General features: G+C 41.6%; 1 protein-coding gene across 4 annotated transcripts in view; it reads left to right on the forward strand.

The window, feature by feature from the left end:
* LOC109931830 (fatty-acid amide hydrolase 2) overlaps window positions 1-23,827 on the forward strand; it is a 65,780-nt gene that overhangs the window by 26,584 nt on the left and 15,369 nt on the right. For 3 of the 4 annotated variants that reach the window (XM_048604989.1, XM_020531099.2, XM_048604991.1), the window contains exons 4-8: window positions 3,625-3,834; window positions 8,363-8,482; window positions 12,456-12,591; window positions 14,818-14,935; window positions 22,303-22,422. In XM_048604989.1, coding sequence (XP_048460946.1) covers window positions 3,625-3,834; window positions 8,363-8,482; window positions 12,456-12,591; window positions 14,818-14,935; window positions 22,303-22,422 — 704 coding nt within the window. The remainder of the gene's footprint in view (window positions 1-3,624; window positions 3,835-8,362; window positions 8,483-12,455; window positions 12,592-14,817; window positions 14,936-22,302; window positions 22,423-23,827) is intronic. The other variant, XM_048604990.1, reaches the window with a different exon arrangement.

Consider the following 23,827-nt stretch of genomic DNA (forward strand, 5'->3'; position numbering starts at 1 on the left):
GTTACAGGGGTATAGTCCATCTGTTTTATTGCTGTCCACCCAGCTTACAGCTCCTGCTCTTACTCTGCAAGGACAGCTTTGACTGCCTGATGGAGAAGGTGTCCTTCTCTTTTAGTGACAATAACATTCAGGATCTTTAACCCGCCCCAGGGGCGGAGCGTATGTATTCCCCTTAACCAGTCTAGGCTTTCCCATGTTTTCATTGACCCCTTCTTTGGGTGAGGCATTCCTTTAGACCACCTGTCTGTTTTCAGGAGTCACAGGTTCATGCGCAGCGTGTTTCTTGGTCCGTTTTGCCGGAGCATCCACCTCAGTGCCGTCCTCTAACCTTTGCCTTACCACTTTCTCTATTTTTACCTTCTTGGTTTTAAGGGGTTGTAAAAATGGTGCTAGCGATATACAGCCCTCATCACTTTGATTGCTAGAGGACCCATCTATTTTGCCCCTCTGTTTCCCAAGGTCGATAACTTGGTTTTGCTGAACCACTTCCTGGATGTCACAGGTGGTCAGATACAAATTCTGTATGGGTGTGGAAGCCGGGGAGGAAACTGACAGGACTATTATCTCGTCCTTCAGTTTCTTATTTTCTTTCTCAAGTGCTTGATTTTTAAGTTCACCTTTTTCCTGCTTTGATGTCTCCTTTGCAGCTGTTCATACACTGCTTTTAATTACTGTTTAAGATGGTTTAATTCATGATCATGGGCTATATCGAGTCATGATTTCATTCCTTTGACTAATTTGACCCTTGAACACGTGGGATCATTTAATTCTGTCCTTATCTTTCTATCGGGTGGATTTTCCCCAGACAAGTTTCATGTCATCTAGTGTCCACTGTCCTTTGGGATTATTGAATTTCTGCCTAATTTTTGGTTAGGATTTTCCCTAATGAGAACTGTATTTCAATGCAGTTTTGTAACTGCTGCAGCATTTCTCCCTCAGTCATGTCGGGAGGGGCCAGCCCACCTTTGGAGATTGTAGACACCTTATTGGGGTCACTCAGTCACCTGAACACTCGTGCCATGGGCAGTTTCTCGCAGTGGGCAATTTTAGCCAATTTGGAGCGCTTGAGGCCTGAGCTCAGACAGGTTCAGGATCGTGTTCAGGGACTAGGTCACAACTTTAAGAAGTAAGTCTCTTACCTTCAGAGTAGTGTCAGTGACTGGTCAGTTTCAACAGTCGCCCCAGTGATCCTGCCAACTACGCCAAGTTGTGGAATTGTGTTCAATAATGACTGAGATCGGTGAGTGGCGAAAATAGCTTCTTTATTGAGCATCCGCAATGGCACAGTTCGAGGCGGTGATGGAATCCAAAGTACAGTTTTGTAGCAGTCTCTTTTATAAACAGATTTACATACATTAAAATTTTAGCACTATGGTGTCACATAGTTGTATCTATGGTACACAAGTTTGCGTGATATCTGTCTTTGAGAAGCAGCAGATAGTTTAAATACTTGCTAAATGCTGGCTGTTACTTGTGATGGGATTAGAATGTCTGTCCGTTCTGAGTTTGCATAATTGAGAAGTTTTGTCTTTAAAGTTAGTAATGTTAGTAAAAATACTAGACATATGACCTAAATAAGTGAGAAATTATACATGTACTAAATAAAAGTGTAGAGGATAGTAAATTGATCTCCTGCAGCTGGGTCATGAGATTTCATCTACTATTGCTGGTTTTTGACAATTCCTACACATTCATTCATGAAGTTTCACAGAATCACCGTTTTGATACTAATTTTCTTAAAAGGGGTAGCAGCCCTATTTAATATGTACTTAAAAAATATAAATCTGTACATTAGTACAAAATGGTGGTCCTAAATGGTAGGCCTAAGGGCTAATTAATATTACAATCTTTCCATAGTTTCAAGTGAGTTATGGAGACACAACGGTGGGATGGCATTGTTCTGAGCAGGTTACAGTATTAACACTTACTCAGGTGTTGCCTTTGATACAGAAATAGGTCTAAACACTGCTTGCAGTATAGGGCTGATAAGAATTGAAAGGTGTAAAGAAACAGTAACGGGTTGGCAGCGTAGGAAGGGATGTTTAAATTGGTTTATCTTGTAAGTTAAACTGTACCACAAAAAACACAGTTTTATGAATGAATGGAAACGTGATATGGTAAACATAGTGCACTTGTGAGTGAGGTAGTAAAGAGAATCATAATACAATATCTCAGTGGTTACTTTGGTTTCCTGTCAATCTTGTATATTTTGTTTTAGGTCAACTGGTTATGAATCTGTTACTTTATTCTCCAAATTGTAATCTGTGCTGAAATGCTACTGCTGTCACACGTACTTCTAATCGTATGTTTTTGTATGGACTGAACCAAGTCTCTCTCCATCTCTCGCATTTTTCTGTCTTGGCTCCAAAAGTATAGTCCAACAATCATTGGTAAAAGGTCTGACTTGTCAGTGGAATGTACACACTGTTGTTACCATTTGTATGAACCTATGAACTGTGCAAAAGGCCATTGCTTCATCCCATGGCTGTTTGCTTAAAGTGTTCATAAACATGCTATTTTAAGAAATCTGCATACTTTGACCATACACCGCTATTTGAACTTGGCAAAATTGTGCAATGCTGGTTTTAGTTGCACGATTGTTGGGTGGAATCTGAAACACTCATTCCCCGAATACTTCCTTTGCATTCCTCCATCTTCTAGACTTCCTTCTCCTCGTTTGCAATACTGAACAATCTCTAGATGTAGAGAAGAAATGAGAGGGTGAAAGAAATAATCTTCCTAAGAGAAATCTCTTTAGTCCAGTATTGAGGGAAGGCTATTTGGTAGTGTTCTAGTTTGTTTTAGGTACAAAACCAAGTGCTTTTATGTGGCAAAAGAACATACAACCTTCTGACTTTGAGCTTCATGAAAGATATTATTCCTTCATTGAAAAATAAGTGGAAACTAGGTTATCACTGTGGTTTCCAGTTGATCAGTGAATGGAGTATGTCAATTTAATAATACTGTGGAAAAGTTGATTTAACATTTTGGAAACAGACACTTTACTATCTACATGGCAGTATTAAATGCAAGAATGGCAACTCATTTCAATTTGTGCATTTTATAGGTATGTCATTTATGGCATTTGGATATGTACATGAATATGAAAGGTTTGGAGAGATCCAGGCCAAATGCTGGCAGGTAGAACTAGTTTAGTTTGGGAACATGGTTGGCACAGAGTAGTTGGACCGAAGTGTCTGTTTCCATGCTGTATGACTCTATGATACAGCAAATGTTTTATTAACTGGCACCTGTGGGACCAGGAGTGTGCCAGTTGGTGAAATATTTTGGGTACTCGAGGTACGCATAACTGCAGTAAACCCTGACCAAGTGAATCTTCGAGACATCAAAACCCTTCAAACTGTGAAAACATCACACTGCTCCTAAAATTGATGTTAAAACACAGTCAGTAATAGAATTGTAATGCAAGGGGTATACACATCACTGTTATACTTTATTTACAGAATCAATACTTGGACATCACTGTAGATTGTAGTATCTGCATATTTTTGCCAGTTTATCGAGTGCCGATTGAAAAGGTGCCATTTAAAACAAAGTTTGCTGTATTGTCTTTGACATTTATTTGCATTGACATTTATTTGCACTTCTCCCTTCCCTGCCCAGGTTCACCCAATTCATCCGGCCTTGTAAGCCGTAAGAATGTGATTGCCCTAACGGATGCTGCTGTTGTGACTAACCTCCGAAAAGCTGGTGCCATTCCATTAGGTGTAACAAACTGCAGCGAACTCTGTATGTGGTACGAATCCAGCAACAATGTATATGGAACAACTAGAAACCCATATAACGTGGATCGCATTGTAGGTGGAAGTTCAGGTGAGCATTAAGCTACAAAACAGTTAAAATTTCATTTATTCTTCATAATGATAATAGGAGCCTGATGAACTAAGTTTTGTGGGAACACGTGTTATAACTTCTAAAATCTGCTTAAAAGAAACAGCACTACTGTTGCTGAAAACATTTCTACTTGCATAAGGAAATAAAAAACAGCTATTAAACCAATACATTGGGGGATTTCATGGTAGATAGAAGCCTGATAACCTCAGTTTGAAAACCTAAAAAAAAAATTGATACTTTGCCTCTGCAATGTGAATTCAAATCCATTTCGGACTGTCATGAAAATTCCTCTTGCCTGTTTGCATTAAAGATCCAAGCTATATCTAAATCCAGATGATGAAAGCTTGCAGTACAAAAAAATCCAGAAATGTAAGTTCGCTCAAGTGGTCACAGGATGGCTAAAGTCTAAAAAGCACAATCTCTCAAATGCAATAAATGCCAACCTTATCCCAAGTATTATTGATGAGCAATTTGACAGAGTGGAGCAGAGCAGAGGATTTGAAGATCTGTATGGGAATCAAAAGCATTTTGCTGGACCATTTCTGTGAAAACTTTGGGAAACGGTAGTAAGTGGCAAAGAGGTGATTCATACTCATGTTGAAACAAAAAGTTCCTGGAAAAGCTCAGCAGGTCTGGCAGCATCTGTGAAGGTGAAAACAGAGTTAACGTTTCTGGTCCAGTGACCGTTCCTCTGAGGAAGGGTCACCGGACCCGAAACATTAACTCTGTTTTCTCCTTCACATGCTGCCAGACCTGCTGAGCTTTTCCAGCAACTTTGTTTTTGTTCCTGATTTACAGCATCCACATTTCTTTCAGTGCTCATGTTGAAAGTTTTCTTTTAAATGTAATATTGGCAATGTTTTCCTAAGCAATTATGATTCAACAGAAGTGTTATAGAAAAGGTACAAATACTCTTTGGCAATCTCACCAGGGAGAGAGAAATGTGAGGGACTACTTATTCCTGTGCAGTACTAATTTTTTTTTTTTTTGAATGTTACAGATAGTTTTCGAGATACAAATTGCTCTCCACCTCCGTCTATTTGCCCTTTTGCCAGTAACTCTCCCTATTTGTGTGGACTGGGGACCAGTGTCACTACATGGTGACTTGCCTCCATCAGTTTAATAAAGTATTAGAATTAGTGGTATTATCAAAATATTCAGAATCTTGGAAACAATTCCTCCCTGAAAACTCCGAAGTGTCCATGATTTCCATGTGATAATAACTGAACTAGATGTTTTGTATTAAGTAGTATTATATCTGACTTTGGGGCTCCTTGATGCAGACAAATGTTTGAAATAGTAGGCTTTGCTATTCTTACAATGCACATTAACAGAAATTAATGAATTAACTTTTGCAATTAACCTGATCTATCCTGAAAATAGCATTTAGTGGGCATTCCTGGATTAGATAGGGGAAGATTGGATTGGAAACGCAAGGTTCTTGAGCTAAAACAAATTTCTCCACCTAATTAAACCCTGCCTTCCTCAATTTAGATGAGTAGGACTAGAATAGATAAGTAGATAAATACTTCAAAAACAAAAGGAAGGAAAGAGACTAAAATAACCATAAGATTTTGTACTTTAGACATGAAATACAAAAGAAAACTAAAATATGTAATCAAATCAGGAGAGAGGAATACAGTGTGAGTAAATAAGTTGAACTAAAGGACAAGTCAGAGAGTAATAAATTAGTATTTCTAATGTCGAAGGTTTTGTTTTAAGGATTTCTTTCAGACTTTAAGGCTATATTCAGAATTATGTATAAGCCATCTGGTAGCAGTTCTGAAGCGGTTGATTGTACAAGTGCAAAGATTGGATAAGTATGTAGCAAAAGCAGCATGATTTTAATTGAACATTTTAACTTGCGTATAGATTAGGACAAGCAGACCACCAAGTGTTAGAAGCACAGTGAATTCCTTAAGTATGTAAATGATAGTTTTCTGCAACAATATGACATAAGGGGAACAAGAGGGCATACCATATTAGTAACAAGCCACATTTAGTTTACAACTGAATAGTGTGTCCAGTTCAGCACTCTGCTTGGAAGAGAAACATAGCATACAGCTACTAAGATTGTAGATTTAAGTAAGGTTGAATTGTCAGTGTGATAATACAGAGCCTGACCATAGTAAAATCTATTAGTGGATAAAATGACAGCAGATCAGAGGGAGATGTTTAAAAAATGATTTAACGTGATACAGAATCAGTTTGCACCATAAAGGGCAAGAGCTGTACTTGCCTAAACAGAACCAAGGATGACAAGAGAGAGAAGGGGCAAGATATAACTGAAAGAAAAAGCTTACAAAAATACGAAAACTAATACAGATCTTGGCAAATGCGCAAGATGCAAAGGATAGCTAGCTAAATAAGTAGAAATGTTTACAAAGTGGAAGTTTAATGGGATAAACTAGACAGGATATCGAAATTCACAAATCTTTATAACTGCATTTGGAAGAAGGGACTCCACAGGAACAGTTCCTACGGATTGTAGGGTTTCAAATATAACCCTGCTTTTAATGCAGGAGGTAGAGACAAAATGGAATTTTAGACAGATTAGCCTGCAATCTATGTGGGAGAGAATGCTAGTGTCCTTTTTAAATAATCTAATTGTAAAGCACTTGCAAAACAGTAACTGGATCAAACAGAGTCAGTATAGATTCCAAAAGGGAAATCGTGCTTGACAAATATGCTGTAATTTTTTGAGGATATAACTAGGGGGAGCCAGTGGCTGCGGTTACGTGAACTTTCAGAAGGATTTCGATAAAGTCATATTTAAGAGATTAGCATTTAAATTTAAAGTGAATAGGATCGGGGGTAGTGAACTGATATAAATAGAGAACTGGTTGGCAGACAGGAACCCAAGAATAGAAATAAACAGAGAAAGTGGGAACGGCCGATGCTGGAGAATCTGAGATAACAAGGTGTAGAGCTGGATGAACACAGCAGGCCAAGCAGCATCAGCGGAGCAGGAAAGCTGTCGTTTTGGGTCTGGACCCTTCTTCAGCAGCTCTTCTTTCCAAGTGGCAGGCCATGACTAGTGGGGTACTGCAGGGATTGATTTTTGAACCCCAGCTATTCACAATATAAATGATTTAGATGAGGGCACTTAACATAATATTTTCATGTTTGCAGACGACAATGGAAGGGAGTGTGAACCGTGAGGAGGATGTAGAGATGCTGCAGTGAAGTGTGGGCATGTACATGGCAAATGAAGTATAATGTGGATAAAAATGAGGTTATCGACTTTAGTTACAAAGACAGGAAGACAGATTATTCTCTGGTGATAGATCGAGAAAGCGGAATGTGCGAGAAGATCTGGGTGTCTTTATATACTCGTCACTGAAAGTAACAATCCAGCAGGCAGTAAAGAAAGTAAGTGGTATTTTGGCCTTCATGGCATGAGGATTTGAGGACCAGGGTTGTTTTGCTGCAATTGTACAGGCCAGACTGGAGTATTGTGTGTAGTTTTGGTTGTCTTATCTGAGGAAGGATATTCTGACAATGGTGGGAGTGTAACGAACGCTTACCAGGCAGATACTGGGATGGAGGACTGATGTATATCTCGATCAATTAGAACTATATTGACTGGAGTTCGGAAGAATGAGGGGGACCTCAGAAACCAATTAAATTCTAATGGGGCGAGTCAGTGTAAACACTGAAAGGATGTTCCTGGTGACCAAGGAGTCCAAAACCTTGCGGCCTTCTGGACTCAACTTTGAATTTAACAATTTCAGAATGTGAGCACCCTCTCCTATGTTTGTCCCCCTACCTCCACAACCAAGATCTTCCAGGTGCCCCTCCCTGCTCCAGTTCTGAAGACCGGTCAATGGACCCGAAATGCGATTCTGCTTTCTCTCTACAGATGCTGTCAAACCTGCTGAGTTTCTCCAGCTATTTCTGATTTTGTTTCCGTTTGGACCACACCTGGTGTACTGAAAATAGTTTTGGGCATTACACCTAACTAAGGACAGGATGACTATAGATCAGTGTGGTGATGTTTGGAGGGGAACGCAACATAATTCTGTCAGAATGATTGCTGGGACTCAAGGGTTAAACTGCCAGGTAGGATTGCGCAAGATAGGGTTGTAATTCCCTGAATTTAGAATAAATTTAAAGCCGGTTTTAATTTGAGTTTTCATGTAATTAAACAATCTCTGAGTTCCCATCCAATGGAAATAGTTTGTCCTTAAAACTGTGGTCAAAATTTATGAATTACGGACCTTTCAGTGGTAAAGTTAGAAAAGATATTAACACACAAAGTTTGTTGCAATTTAGAGTTCTCTTTCACAAATGTAAGTTGGGATGCTAAATCAGTAGTTAATTTTAAATCTAAGATTGATTTAATTTTGTTTTTTTTTTGTTTTCTGCCCTTGACTTATTTTTGAAGAACATAATTTATACTGTTTCCTCCTCCTATCTTTCTAGCACCATTTTCACTGTTTAAGATGAGAAAATATTCTAACCTCTAGAACATTTGAAATTTTTTTTTTGTTTTGTGCTTTTAAAGGAGGTGAGGGATGCATTATTGCTGCAGCTGGATCAGTAATGGGGGTGGGTTCTGACATTGGTGGGAGTATTCGAATACCTGCCTTCTTCAATGGAATTTTTGGACACAAGCCTACAACAGGTCAGAATTATCTCAAGCTTGACACTGCTTTTGTCTTGTGAGTCATGTTTCAAGATTCTGCCATTTAGGTATTTCTTTGTGACTGGTATGGTTTTGCATTGATTGCTACTTAATTATTTTTAGTGAATCTTGGATTTGAGGCACAACTGATTTATTACGACAGCTGTTCTGTTTATTCTGGTGTTTTCATTTCATTGAATCAAAACTTAATTTCTATGATTAGTTAAATAACTTTTTGGCTCCCATGGTCCAGGATTTTTTTGTTTCTTGATGAAATGTAGCCAACTGCTCAGTCTAAAATACCACCCCTCCCATAAATATATGCCACTACTTCGCTCTTGACCTATCCCTTAACCAATTAGCCAATTCACTTTAGCTAGCTCTGCCTTCATGCCTTCATAATTCCCCATATGTAAATTTAAGCTGAGTCTTGAACCTATTCTCTTTCCCCCTCAAACCGAATATAAAATTTAATCATTGCTGTCTATGGACATTTTCACATTGTAGTCATTGATTTATCCTATCTTGATGCACTATTCAGTTCTGGTATAACCTGCCCTATAGTTGATCCCAGAATGGCCTGTTCTGAGAAACTATCCTGAAAACCTATGATCTCCTCCTCAAGGCTACCTTTGCTCGTTTGATTTTTCTAGTCTATATTGATTAAAATCCCATATGAATACCACCTACTTTTCTGATCAGGTCCCATTATTTCCTCCTTTATACTCGTTGTGGCTGTGTGGTGTTTTTAGTGGACTTACGCTACTTCCCCAAGCAATTTCTTGCCTTTTTATCATTTCTCATTCATGCCTAAACCTGCTTCTACATCCTGGTTTCCTGACCTAGGATAATCCACTGTTTTGTGCTAATGCCTCTGTTAATTAACATCTCTCTGCCGTTTCCTTGCTTCCTGCTATCAAATGAAATTTGTCTTGGAGGATGAAAAATTTTCAACACTGTCCAAAATTGTGTATTTATTCTGGCCCTAGAAAATTAGCCTAAGTAACAATGTTTTGTAGCCTCTCTCAAGCTGCTACTTTAGTTTCTCTTGAAACTAGCTTCATATTCTTTTCATGTGTTTTATTATGTTTCCTTGTCCATTTATTGCAAGAAGGCAAGGAGAATGTGGATAATAGTTATATTACTAGTCCAGTGACAGTAGTCTAGGCAAGTACTTTAGGTAACTGGATCAAATTCATCCATATCAGTGGGTGGAATTTAAATTCAATGAAAATAAATCTGGAATTGAAAGCTGATCTCAGTAATAATCATGAAGCCATCATTGTTGAAAAAATCCATCTGATCCAATAATGCCTGTTTGAGAAAGGAATCTGCCATGCTTACCGTTCTGAAGAAGGGTCACTGAACCTGAAACGTTATCTTTGCTTTCTCACCACAGATGCTACCAGACCACCTCAATTTCTCCAGCAATTTCTGTTTTTGTTGCTTGATTACCTCTTATCTGTTTGATCTACATGTGACTCCAGACCCACAGCGATGTGGTCGGCTGTTCAATACACTCTGAAATGGTTAAACAAGGGAAACTTGAGATGGTCAACAAATGTTGACTTTACTAGCAGTGTTCATCCCATGAAAGAATAAAGAAAATAATTTTCTTATTATGCTAAACAGATTTAAGCCCAGATTTCAAGAACAGAAGTATGATTTAATCCATCTGCATCTCTAACCTTCATCCAATTTAGTTCCATTTATTTCTAAAAATGAAATAAATGACTTGCAAAGGATCCTTGGTTTCCAAACAAGTCATGCATATTGAAATTCAGGCATCTGTAACATTACCTCCCTTATGAAGATTGGATTTTGTTTTGTCTTTTGTATCTTAAACTATAAAACCTTACCTCCCTACCTACGTCCGTGACACTACCCACGCCCTCTACCTCCTCCAGAACTTCCAATTCCCTGGTCCCCAACACCTCATCTTTACCATGGGCGTCCAGTCCCTTATACGCCTGCATTCCCCATACAGATGGCCTAAAGGCCCTCCGCTTCTTCCTGTCCCGCAGGCCCAACCAGTCCCCCTCCACTGACACCCTCATCCGCTTAGCCGAACTCGTCCTCGCCCTCAACAACTTCTCTTTCAATTCCTCCCACTTCCTACAGACAAAATGTGGTGGCCATGGGTACCCGCATGGGCCCAAGCTATGCCTGCTTCTTTGTAGGTTACGTGGAACAATCCCTCTTCTGTAGCTACACTGGCCCTAAACCCCACCTCTTCCTCTGTTACATTGATGACTGGATCGGCGCCGCCTTGGGCTCCCACGAGGAGCTCGGACAGTTCATCCACTTCACCAACACCATCCACCCCAACCCTAAGTTCACCTGGACCATCTCTAATACCTCTCTCTCCTTCCTGGACCTCTCTGTTTCCATCTCCGGCAACCACCTAGAAACCGATATCCATTTCAAGCCCACCGACTCCCACAGCTACCTAGAATACACCTCCTCCCACCCATCTTCCTGCAAAAATGCCATCCCCTATTCCCAATTCAATTGCCTCCGCCGCATCTGCTCCCAGAATGAGGCATTCCACTCCCGAACATCTCAGATGTCTTTGTTTTTCAAGGACCACAACTTCCCCCCCCTCGGTGGTCGAGAATGCCCTCGACCGTGTCTCCCGCGTTACCCGCAACTCGTCCCTCACACCACCTCCCTGCAATAACAACCAAAACAGAATCCCCCTCGTCCTCACGTACCACCCCACCAACCTCCAGGTCCAACGCATCATCCTCCGACACTTCCGCCATCTGCAATCTGACCCCACCACCAAAGACATTTTTCCCTCCCCACCCTAATCTGCTTACCAGCGGGACCACTCTCCGTGACTCCCTTGTCTGCTCCACACTCCCCTCCAGCCCCGGCACTTTTCCCTGCAACCGCAGGAAATGCTACACCTGCCCCTACGCCTCCCCCCTCACCGCCATCCCAGGCCCCAAGCAGACTTTCCACATCAAGCAGATGTTCACCTGCACATCTGCTAATGTGGTATACTGCATCTGCTGTTCCTGTTGTGGCCTTCTCTGCATTGGCAAAACCAAGCGGAGGCTTGGGGACCACTTTGCAGAACGCCTACGCTCGGTTCACACTAAACAACTGCACCTCCCAGTTGCGAACCATTTCAACTCCCCCTCCCATTCCTCAGACGACATGTCCATCCTGGGCCTCCTGCAGTGCCACAATGATGCCACCCGAACGTTGCAGGAACAGAAACTCGTATTCCGCTTGGGAACCCTGCAGCCCAATGGTATCAATGTGCACTTCACAAGCTTCAAAATCTCCCCTCCCCCTACCGCATCCCAAAACCAGCCCAGCTTGTCCCCACCTCCCTAACCTGTCCTTCCTCCCACCTATCCCCTCCTCCCACCTCAAGCCCCACCCCATCTCCTACCTACTAACCTCATCCCGCCCCCTTGACCTGTCCATCCTCCCTGGACTGACCTATCTCCTCCCTACCTCCCCACCTACACTCACCTTTACTGGCTCCATCCCTGCCTCTTTGACCTGTCTGTCTCCTCTCCACCTATCTTCTCCTCTATCCATCTTCTATCTGCCTCCCCCTTTCTCCCTATCTATTTCAGAACCCCCTTCCCCTCCTCCATTTCTGAAGAAGGGTCCAGGCCCGAAACGTCAGCCTTCCTGCTCCTCTGCTGCTTGGCCTGCTGTGTTCATCCAGCTCTACACCTTGTTATATCTAGATAAATGTAGGTTGTAGTAAAAATGTATTCAGCATGCATTGTAGATGAAAGTAGGAAAAATATCGTGCATTAAGATTTTCTGCTTTGAATCATAAGTTGTTTAGATATTGTCACAAATTATGAAAATGTAATGTTCCTAAATCACAATTGTGATTGGCTCAGTGTATACCACTCTGATGTTGACTGCATTACTTATGCAAGATCATTTGTATGTCCCCTGCAGTAATTCTATAAACATTTTGTTAATGCTGTGCTTTCAGGTTTGGTACCTAATGACGGTCAGTTTCCAAATGCAACGGGTCTAAAAGCTGAGTTTCTGTGTACTGGTCCTATGTGTCGTTATGCTGATGATCTCATTCCAATGTTCAAAGTCATGGCTGGTCCAAATATCTCCAAGTAAGAAAAAAATACTTAAACAATCGTCATTATTTCCATTGATAACAGACCTTGATATTTCACAGAAGAAGGAGTAAATGAAAATCTTTTAAGTGATTTGGAAAAGTTGACAAAGTTTTCTCGAATGGTTTTTGAAGATAGATATACTTGAAAGTTCTGTCACCAATAACAGACTAGTTTTGTAAATGGACGAAAGGTTTGAATCAGGATTTTACTTTTTATCATGTAATAAATTTTATTTGACTCGATGGAATCTATGCAAAGAAAAGATGTGGGGAGAGAACCAAGGAACTCGAGGGCAAACCTGTGGAAGAAACCTTTTTTGTCCTTCCCTAATTGACCTAAGATGATGATTGGTCCATTTGAAGCATTGAAGTTGTTGTGATGTTGGTGGTCCTGCAATGATGTTAGATTTAGGATGCTAATCCAGTAATAATGAAGAAACAGATGCCAAAGTCAGTATAATGTATAACCTTAAGTGACGTTCACGTGGTATTGTTCTTTCCAGTTTTAGTTGCTCAAGATACAGGAGAAGCTGCTGTCATAGTAGATAGCTTTCATCATAGATAGCAGTATAACATGCTGGTTTTGGGTTGAACACTGCAACCAGTGACATGAACAGTTTTGATCATGAGCATTTATTTTCACGTTGTAGGTTTCTTATGTTTGACTACACCTATTCAGGTGAGTGTTTCATCACACTCTTAATTTGAGTCTTTTAAACGGTTGCCAGGCTTGCAGGGTCAGGAGCTGAACCATTTATATATCTGTACTCTGCTTTTCTTTACCTTTTCATGGGATATGTCTGTTGCCAGCCAAGACAATACTTGTTGTTCTTTCTTAGTTGCCCTTGTACCAAGTGGCATGCTACTCATATCAAAAGGCAGTTCCAAGTCAGCCACACTGCTGTGGGCCTGATGTCAAAAGTTGGGTGAGGTAACGTTGACAGCTTTCCTTCCCTAAAGGACATTAATGAACCAGATAGGTTGTGTTTTTTTTTTTCAGCAATTACTGTTGGTTGTCATGATTATCAGCTGGATTAGCTTTATTTCACGTTTATTAACTAAATTCCACTTCCACCAACAGATATGATAGAATTTGAATCCCTGCCCCCAGAACATTAACCTCTGGATTACTAGTGCAATGATATTATCACTACGTCACACCTCCTAGCTATTGAATATGAATTATGGATATGAATATCCTTTATTGTCACTTGTACTCTAATACAGAAGTACAGTGAAAACTTTTTATAATGGCTGCCTTTAGAAGGTACCATCTTAGGTACAAGTACCTAGGTACAAATCTTACATAGTAAAAGAAATAGTGTTATTATTCAAAAGATGATTAAAAGGAAAGCAGTAACATTACTTAGTGTCTAAGAATAAGGTAGAAATGAGGTAGTTATAACATTGTGGAAAGGATTTACATTACAGTCCAGTAAAGAATTCCAAACAGCAGCAGCTTGGCACGTGGCGCCAGGCCCAAGTCCAGCAACTGTCCCTATATCGCTCCAGTCTGCTGCTCACCGGCACTCAGCAGCAACAAGGTAAGTCACGCTGTGCCGGGATTTGTTTCACCTCATGCCGCTCCGGGACTTGGGGCTCTCCTGCTGCCGTCGCCCCATCCATCACTTCAGGACTCAGCCTGGCCCATTCTCGTTCTGCTGTTGTCGTTCTGGTATTCTGTCCGTGACATGGCCAATGCAGTCAGCTCCCGCCCAGTCTCCAGTCACGACTCGACTCCCTTGGGTGGGGGGGAGAAAGAAATACTGCAAGGAGGGCAAAGAGGAGGGGGAAAAGAAAAGGAAAAGGAACTGGCCAGCACAGGAGCTCCGATTGGAGCGTCTTATCCTGCTGCCATCTTACTAAACCATTCTGATCAATTCAAGTTCTGGTCAGTGGTGACTCTTGGAATTTTATTGGTGGTCGACCTGGCAGTATTTAATGTCAGGAGGGAGGTGGCTTGTCTTCCTTTTATTTGAAATGATGGACTAAGTGTGGAACCAGAGAGGAGCCCAATATGTTTATAAGAAACAGCTCTGCAAGAAAATCTTCAGTCAGCACAGAGCACTGAAGGAGGACCAACACTGGTCCTAACACTGATAAGGCTATCTGAGATTGCAACAGAATTTTTTTATTTTTAAACCATCTTGTGTTCTAAAGAATATTAACTTGTCAGAACTCTTCTTCCTGAATAACGTGTTCAATTTTTGTATTGCGAAAGGGTGAAACTTGATGAAGAGGTTCTTATTAAGAAAGTGAAATTCTATTCCATGGAACATGATGGAGGATCTCCATTCCTGTCCAAAGTAGACAAAGAGCTGATTCATGCTCAGAGAAGGGTAAGTTGGGACTTGATTCCGAAAGTAATCTAATTGTTGGTTATATTTTCGAAAGGTGTTGCCCATACTTTCTTGTCCTTCAGAAAGAAATTTCTATTTCTATATGGGCCTGTATCTCCAAAACAGCCAAATAGCTTCAAGTACAATTAACTATTTTAACATGTAGTTACTGTTAAATAGGCAAGTTTGGCAGCGATTTTGTGCGCAGGAAAGTCCCGCAAACAAAAATAAGAATTGATATGTAGCTACTTGTTTTAGGTGATATTTGTTGAAAAAAGAATGGGGAGAATAACCTGTTCTTCAAGTAATACATTTGGGACTTTAATATCCAGTTAAATGACTCTGGTGGGCTAATGGAGGCCTCATGTATAATGAACATTTTTGACACCAGATTCTCCTCAACAGCTTTTAGGATGATGTGGACCATGTTGTTGTGAAGATTTACAGATTAGAGATCCCTAATTGAATGAAAAAAGACTCAGGCAACATTGCCATGAATTCAAATTGCAGTCTTAAATATGGTTGACATTTGTATCACAGTGTCTTCTGTATTCTAGTGCTATTGAAATAGAGACAGCTTGTCCATAAAGCCAGGACAACGGACTCTTGGCTGTGAAAGGAATGTTCCCAAGCAAGCTCTGATTATGTTAACCAGGAATGTGGAATCTCCTAGCTGTCACCATATTTGGGTCACTGGGCAGTTGGGGAGATTGTCATGTGGCAAGCCAAGATCTGCCATTCTGCAGGTCACCAGTGCTAAAGCAAGTGAAACAATGAAGAAACAAGATGGTCTGTCTCTCACACTCGAACTCATCATCCGCACATCCCTTCCTCGGGTTCCCCCTTCCTCCGCCCCCTGCTCTCTTCTTCCTCTGCCCTGCACTTCCCCATCCCAGCCCCAAACTGCTCTCCCCTTCCTCTGTCCCCTCTGTCCAACTTGCAAGTTTTGAGCCTGCCTTTTGCCTGTCCATATATCATAGGCAGACAGAAATGAATCAGCCTAGTGCTGATTTTCCAGGATAAAAGAGAAGTCAACTGTCAACAAGGGCAAAGTCAGATAATATATTATAAATGATAAATAACCTTGTTTTGGGGTTGTCTCCTTCATTTAAATGGAGTTGTGTGACCTATGAATTCTGTGTGACAACCACCTTGGTAGCTTGTTTGCAATGACACCATGAAGGGCACAAGAGAGAAGATGCAAGCTGTATACATCTGTGGACATAAAAGCATCGATACTGACTATGGGTAGATTATTAGCTTATATGTCCTACAGGAAAACATTAGGAATGTCAAGTTATTCTTCAAATTGTCTATTTAAGTTATAGTTGGAATGGTATTTGGGTTCCTAATATCTTGCTGACAATTCTACCCATGTATATGGCCCATCTGATTCATATTGGCATAGAGTTGGGCTTTGGGAATGGAATGGAAGGGAAGAGACCTTGGCAAACCACGTGTTGGGGTCAGGATTTCTCAAGATATTGCTGTGTATCTCAGATCTCAGTGAGCCTTCAAGAATTTGAGAGCGAGAGATAGGGGAGGAGGTGCAGGGAATGAAATCAACTAATTCTGCACCTGAAGCAAAGAAATTGCTGATGCCATCGCTTATCATCCAAAGTGTAACTGGGAACTTGCATGTAAGTTGAAGAGATGGAGTTTGTAAGCGGTTTAAAAGATTTGAAAGTTTTGCCTAACTTGGGCTAGAGAGAAGGAACCTCCAGTGTAATGTTCACATTGAAAGTCAGTTCTGCAGTCATTAGTTACGAACATGTGAAGTAGGAGCAGGAGTAGGCCATATGGCTCATTGAGTCCACTCTGCAATTTAATAAGATGATGGCTGATCTGTTTGATTTGAATTCCATGTTCTGATCTACTGCTGATAAACATGATTCCCTTGCCCAAGACTTGAAAACATTCAATGGAGCAAGAGCAGCAGGCATAGATCAGCTGTTCACTCAATGAACTATGGTACAAAGGCATCTCCTTATGTAGAAACCTTAGACATGATTCCTGCCACAATTTGTTGTGCACTGAAACCTATTATGAATGCTGCTCAACTCTAAACTGCTGCTGCACGAGGCAAGACATGGGGACCGACAGCCAGAACCCCACGTGTCTTACCAACAATTCATTCAAGTCTACCCTGTCTGTCTCCGTGTACAGCGTTGTATTTATTTGCAGGTTGCTGAGAAGCTTCACCTCACTGTACTACTTAAGCTGCAAATGAAGATGTAGAATGAGACCACGATATTTATAACCAATCTTGTGGGCTCAGACCTCCTTTTTGTCTTTACGCTGTCCTTTAAGATTTTTTACAACATCAGTTACCACTGACCCTTTGGTGACGGACTGTGCAAGGTCTCTGGGACAGCGTTCTTGCGAAAATAAATGGGAGCATGCTGTTCCTCACTTGCATCAGTGCTGACTGATTCCTGGCCATAGGGTCTTGCCATCAGGACAAGGAGAAACACCAGCATCGTTTGTGCAGGAGGTGGCTCCTAGTGCTCAGTGGGGGAATCTCTGCATCTCTATTCTCCACCACTAACATCAGGGGGAATAACCCCAGTACCACCTATTTCGAAAGTTTCTCCAAAGACACCTGGAAAACCTATCTGTCTAAGATCACCATATTCATTGAAATAGTTGGATTTCTTATTCCCTTGCTATTGAATCTGACCTGCTCCTTGTTGGTTCTGACGACTCTGATAAACCACAAATGTTTCCAACTGGAACCATGAAAGGGTGTTGAAGATGATCTTTGCACATTTGTCCATTTTCGTAATTTGTTTTGTGACCTACAACTCCATCCTGCTTATCTATGCTCTTGTGCGCTCACAAGCAATTGCAAACTGCTCCTTGGAGAAGTTTGCCAAAAACCATGTATCGAATCACTTTGTGCCTGGCTACCACAAACTGCTGCCTCAGCCCCTTTTTTTATTACTTTACATTGAAATATTTTCAGAAGTATTTCAACATAAGACCCTGCACCAAGCTTGATTCCATTTTTAAAAGTGAAACACCACTAACAGTGAAGGGGGAGGCAATGGCCGAGGTAACTGTCAATCTTGTAAATAGGACTGGAGCCAATGTTCGTTTAGAATCTTGGATTTACGCTCATTACTTGGATGATTGAAGATTGTCTTCGGGGCACTAAAACGACATCTTGCCTGTGACAAGTGTTCTGTATGGTAACGCTGTAGGATTTCAGAAAGAAAGGGTGGAATTTTCCCTTCCCTGTTGCAGCAACAGTGATGGCGCGTAAAGTGACGAAATAGGGCAGGAGTGAACAAGTCAGATTCTTGGAAAAGAGAAAAATGTTCCTATTTCCCCCTCGTGTGGTGACTTCAGAATCTCGCCCTTGAGTGGTGTTTGCTGTATTTCCATGCGTTTACATCTCATTTAAAGAACGAACTTGCCCTACTTAAACCCCACTTCAAATTCTCCTCTCCTCCACTGAGAAACTAGACAGTGCACATTCCTGACAGGTTAAACAGAATGGGCACCAATCAGCTGCAGCTCACCACAGGCATGCCCTGACCATCATTTAATTGTATCTTCACAATAACGTCCCTACATGACCCACAGCTACTATCCTCCTTGATCCTTATTTCATCCACACAAATCGATGTCAACAAACTGCTAGCCTCACCACATCTTTGCTGCTCTCAGACCACCTCAGTTCCTCATGCCTTCAATGTCACTTTGAGCTGACAGATACTGCAAGGTATTGCATTTTGGTAAAACAAACAAGGGCAGGACTTATACAATTAATGATAGGGCCCTGGGTAATGTTGTAGAACAGGGAAACCTAGGGGTTCAGGTACAAAATTCTTTAAAATTTGTGTCACGGATAGACAGGGTAGTTAAGAAGCTATTTAGCATGCTTGCCTTCATTGCTCAGACCTTTGAGTATAGTTGGATATCATGTTGAGGTTGTACAAGACGTTGGTGAGACCTCTTCTGGAGTATTGTGTGCAGTTATGGTTGCCCTGCAATAGGAAGGATATTATTAAATTGGAGAGGGCTCAGAAAAGGTTCACCAGGATGTTGCCAGGAATGGAAGGGTTGACTTATAAGCAGAGGCTGGATAGGTTGGGACTTTCTCCTCCAGAGCATAGGAGGTTGATGGGTGACCTCAGAAGTCTATAAAATCAGGAGGTGCATAGATAAAGTGAATAGCTAAGGTCTTTTCCCTAAGGTGGGGGATTTCAAAACTAGGGGGCATATTTTTAAAGTGAAAAGAGAAAATTTTTTAAAAAGGACATGAGGGGTAACTTCTTTTATACAAGAGAGTGGGTCATGTGTGGAATGAACTGCCAGAGGAAGTGATGGATGCAGGTTTAGTTACAACATTTAAAAGACATTTGGATAAGTACTTGAATAGAAAAGGTTTAGAAGAATATGGGCCAAGTGCAGGCAAGTGGGACTAGGTTAGTTTGGGAACATGATTCGTGTGGACTAGTTGGACTGAACGGTCTGTTTCAATGCTGTATGACTCTATGACCCTGCTTTCACCACCTGCTGAAGAAGGGTTCCAAAGTTGCTTAATACTTGGCAAAAATATTTCTCCCCATCTCTGTTCTTAAAGGGTTAATGCTAATTTGAAAACAGCGCCTTTCAATTCGGAATTAACCCCAAGAGGAATGGACTTCCACATCCACGGTGTCAAGACTATTCAGGATCTTGTATACTTCAGCCAAGTCACATGTCAAGCCTATAAACGCCAATGGAAACAAAGCTGCCATGCTCAACTTATCCCAATAAGGCAACCCACTCATTTCCAGGTATCAATCTAGTAAACTTCCCCTGAGCTGACTCCAGTGCATTTGCATCCTTCCTTAAATAAGTAGACCCAGACTGCACACAATTTTTGAGATGTGGTCTCACCAATTCCCTCTACAAGTGAAGCAGAATATTTTTACATTTATGGTAAATTCTTCTTGTAATCGTCCTATTAGCCTTCTTTATTACATGCTGTACTGAACCAAAGCTTGTTGTGAATCTTGCATTTGAGCACCAATATCCCTCTGTACCTTGGAATTTCACTGTCAATTCTCCATTTTTTTTATTAGTTCACAGAATACAAGCATTGCAGGCATATCCAGGATTTATTCCCATCTCTAATCTCCAGCACAGTGCCTCAGTGGTTAGCACTGCTGCCTCACAGCACCAGGGACTTGGGTTCAATTCCACCCTTGGGCGACTGTCTGTGTCGAGTTTGCACATTCTTCCTGTGTCTGCTTTGGTTTCCTCCGGGTGCTCCGGTTTCCTCCCACAGTCCAAAGATTTGCGGCTAGGTGGATTGACAATGCTAAATTGCCCATAGTGTTCAGGGATGTGTAGATCAGGTGGGTTATAGGGAATGGGTCTGGGTGGGATGCACAGAGGGTTGGTGTGGACCTGTTGGGCCGAAGGGCCTGCTTCCACACTCTAAAGATTCTATGATCTAATTTCCTTATGACTGAGTGACTTGGTGCACGTGTTAGAGGGCACTTAACAGTCAATCACATTGCAGTGGGTCTTTTTATTTAATTCACTTGTGGGATGTATGCATCCCTGGACTATGTGGAAATTGCATTGGACTAAAACTCAGTGAGCTTTTTGGCCTCAGCTGAACCAGGAAAAGGCTGGTTGGGACAGACTGGGTAATATGCAAGCCCAGGGGCAGATGTCTGGAACAGGGGTCAGCTTGCAAAACCAAAGGAAAACCCCCATTCATGCCCCAGTTTAGAACAGTGGAATAAAGACACAGGAAACAAGCAACTTCAGACCTTCTGGAGCCTACAGAGGTACAAAACCTTTCAACTTCCAACCAGTTCTCAGGCACAGAAATACTGAACATTCCACACCATTGTGCTACATGTAAACCTGTTTCACCTTGGATGTAAGAACATTCGCACCACTATTCAAAACTTAACGAGTACCCATCCAAGGGAAATACTGGACATTCCAAACCATCAAAACCATTCACCTTAATCAAAAATCTATTTGCACGTTCTCCAGTGATCAGGAAGCCCGTTCAACTCCCAATAGGAGGAACAGTAGATCGGCAGCCGAAACCAGATTTGGCAGGAGATAAGGGGGCCTGCAGTTGGGCATAACTAGGGGCCCCGATCCCAGCAGTGAGCACTATAATACTGGTCACGTGCCCCGATTCCAAATAGCTGTGTATGCTCTGAGGTTGTCTCAACGCGTGCCCGGTGTGAACAGTACGCGAGAGGAGTTCGAGAGTCCAAACTAGAAGCTGGTCCCGCACATGAAGGAGTCTGCTGCATCTCTCAAAATTAATAAGAATTGCTGAAAAATACGTTTAAGTAATGTTCTGAACTGCCACACTGAACGTTTTCCTACATAATGCTCCATCTGCCATACTTTTGCACACTTGCTCAGCCTATCTAGAGCTGTCTGCAAACTCTAGTACACAAAGTCATAAACTGACATCAGTTTTTCCAAAATTTAATTGGGGCAAATTTCTGCTAATTATGGATAAGAATTATCTGATAATTTAGTAGTAATGGTAGAATTGGGGATGATGATGGCATGGTAGAGCTAAATTGTAAGTGTGCATGTGAAAAATAACATTGTACTTTCCACTATCACTGAAGGATAGTGTGTGGATGGGCATAGGAATCAGGCAGGATATATCCGTGGGGATGCCAAGAGTAAATGTGGGACCAGGAAAGATGAGCTGTTGCAAGTGATTATCTAGCCATCATTAGATGGATAAGAATGGAACGTGGTGATTCTGACCCACTCAGCTGATGAAAGTGGAGAGGTATTGGAGGAGTATAATGTATTTCACCATATGAAAGACTGCAGACAGCTGGTGAAAAATGACAAGGGAATCTTTACCATTGTTGTAATCACATAGGATGCTATTTGTGACTTCGAGTGTGTTTTGGTACTGCCAGGAGGTGGATAACCTGACTGAAGGAATTCAGTCATGGAGTTCTGAGACAGTGGAATAGATTTGGGAGATGATGACATGGTCAAGGACTTGAGAAAAGGAAAGAAAGTTGGAGATGAACCTGCAGGTCAAGGGTGTTCCTTTTGATGTGTATAACTTTAGACAATTTTAAGAAAGTTAAGTGATTTATCAAATCTGTCCTACACTGTCATTGTACATGGTATGATGTTTTGCAGTTTGGAAAAGTTTGTTTTTGGTTACTTATTTATAAATTTTGTAAGAATTTATCCAAACAATTAGAAGGACGTCATCTAACACTCCCATAGTTAAATACTCCATGGCTAACGAGCTATTTCTTATTGACTGTCTGCTTGCTGTCTTAAATATTACCATTTGGTAATGTGAATCTTGATGCTACATATTTAATGCTTTTGTACATTATTTTGCCATTTTTCAGCTAACTGAATATCTTGAAGTGCAGTTTGGTGTTCAGGTACAGCAGGTTCAGATCCGCAAGATGAAGTATGCTTTCCAGATTTGGTCAGCAATGATGACTGCCTCAGAGGCTGATGGCAAGGTACAGTTGCTTATTTTTGAAATTTAAACAATTCATAGTATTTACTTTCTTTCCAGTTGGAAAAAACCCTGAAGTCAATTTTTTTTTAAAAATGAATGTTGGAAATTCAAGTGTATGATAACCTGTCCCCAAAATTAAAACAGGCCCTGATTCTCTGACATATCACAGTGTGGAGCTGGAAGAACACAGCAGGCCAGACAGCATCAGAGGAGCAGGAAAGTTGACATTTTGGGTCGGGACCCTTCTACGACCCGAAACATCAACTTTCCTGCTCCTCTGATGCTACCTGGCCTGCTGTGTTCCTCCATTATCTCTTGACTCCAGCATTGGCAGTTCTTACTATCTCTGATTTTCTGACAACCATTATTCCAGTGTTCGTGAGAGTTCTGCATAGGGACCCTGCAGAATTCCCACCAAAGCAAACTCTGAAGGAATTCCCAGGTAATTGAAGATTTTGTTGGCCAATCCTCTATGCCTGCAACCCTTTGGAAGTCTCCTCCATTTAAAGCAGATTTCAGACAATTCTGATGAAATTATGTAAAGTAGTAACTCGATAAAATGCATAGTCTAACTCCAGGGTAATTATTCAACATATTGAATACGTAGGCCATACACCAATTCCCACCTATATCTCCCCAGACCCCATGGTCACCAGACCCAGATCCTAACACTCCCTTCCCCTGCTCAGCCCTCGACTTTGTTTTCCCTGCTGCTGGACCCAACCTGACACTCCCACTTCTCCCACTGCCAATCATCTAGACCCTTCTGTCACTCCACACTTGATTCTCCTTCCCCACTGTAGAGTGTGAGCCCCCACTACCTACCAGCCAGAGCCCACCCCCACTGTGAAGCTAACATAACCATCCCCACTTCTCCCCATCCAGACAAGACAGACCAGAAGACCCCAAACCTAATTTTTCCCGCTCACCCCCACCTACCCTAACCACTGCATTACTTAGATAACAAGGTGTAGAGCTGGATGAACACAGCAGGCCAAGCAGCATCAGAGGAGCCGGAAGGCTGACGTTTCGGGCCTAGACCCTTCTTGATGCTGCTTGGCCTGCTGTGTTCATTCAGCTCTACACCTTGTTATCTCAGGTTCTCCAGCATCTGCAGTTCTTACTACCACTTATTTGGCCGCCTTGCCACATTGTATCCTGGCACCCCATCCATTTGGGATCCTAACCTCATGCACCCTACTACTTACCCCCCTGCTTACCTGGCAGGCTATTCCTACTCATCTGGCACCCTGATCAGTGGACTGCCAAAAATCCTGTTTACCTGGCATCCTACCCTCGCAACTTCATTTACTTCCCAGCACCCTAACATTACACTTATCTAATGTACTAACTGTTTGACAGCAGCTCTTGGAATGGCTGCAAGGACCTTTAAGTTTCAAAATACA

This window comes from Rhincodon typus, chromosome 14, assembly GCF_021869965.1.
Source record: "Rhincodon typus isolate 14 chromosome 14, sRhiTyp1.1, whole genome shotgun sequence".
Lineage (NCBI taxonomy): Eukaryota > Metazoa > Chordata > Chondrichthyes > Orectolobiformes > Rhincodontidae > Rhincodon > Rhincodon typus.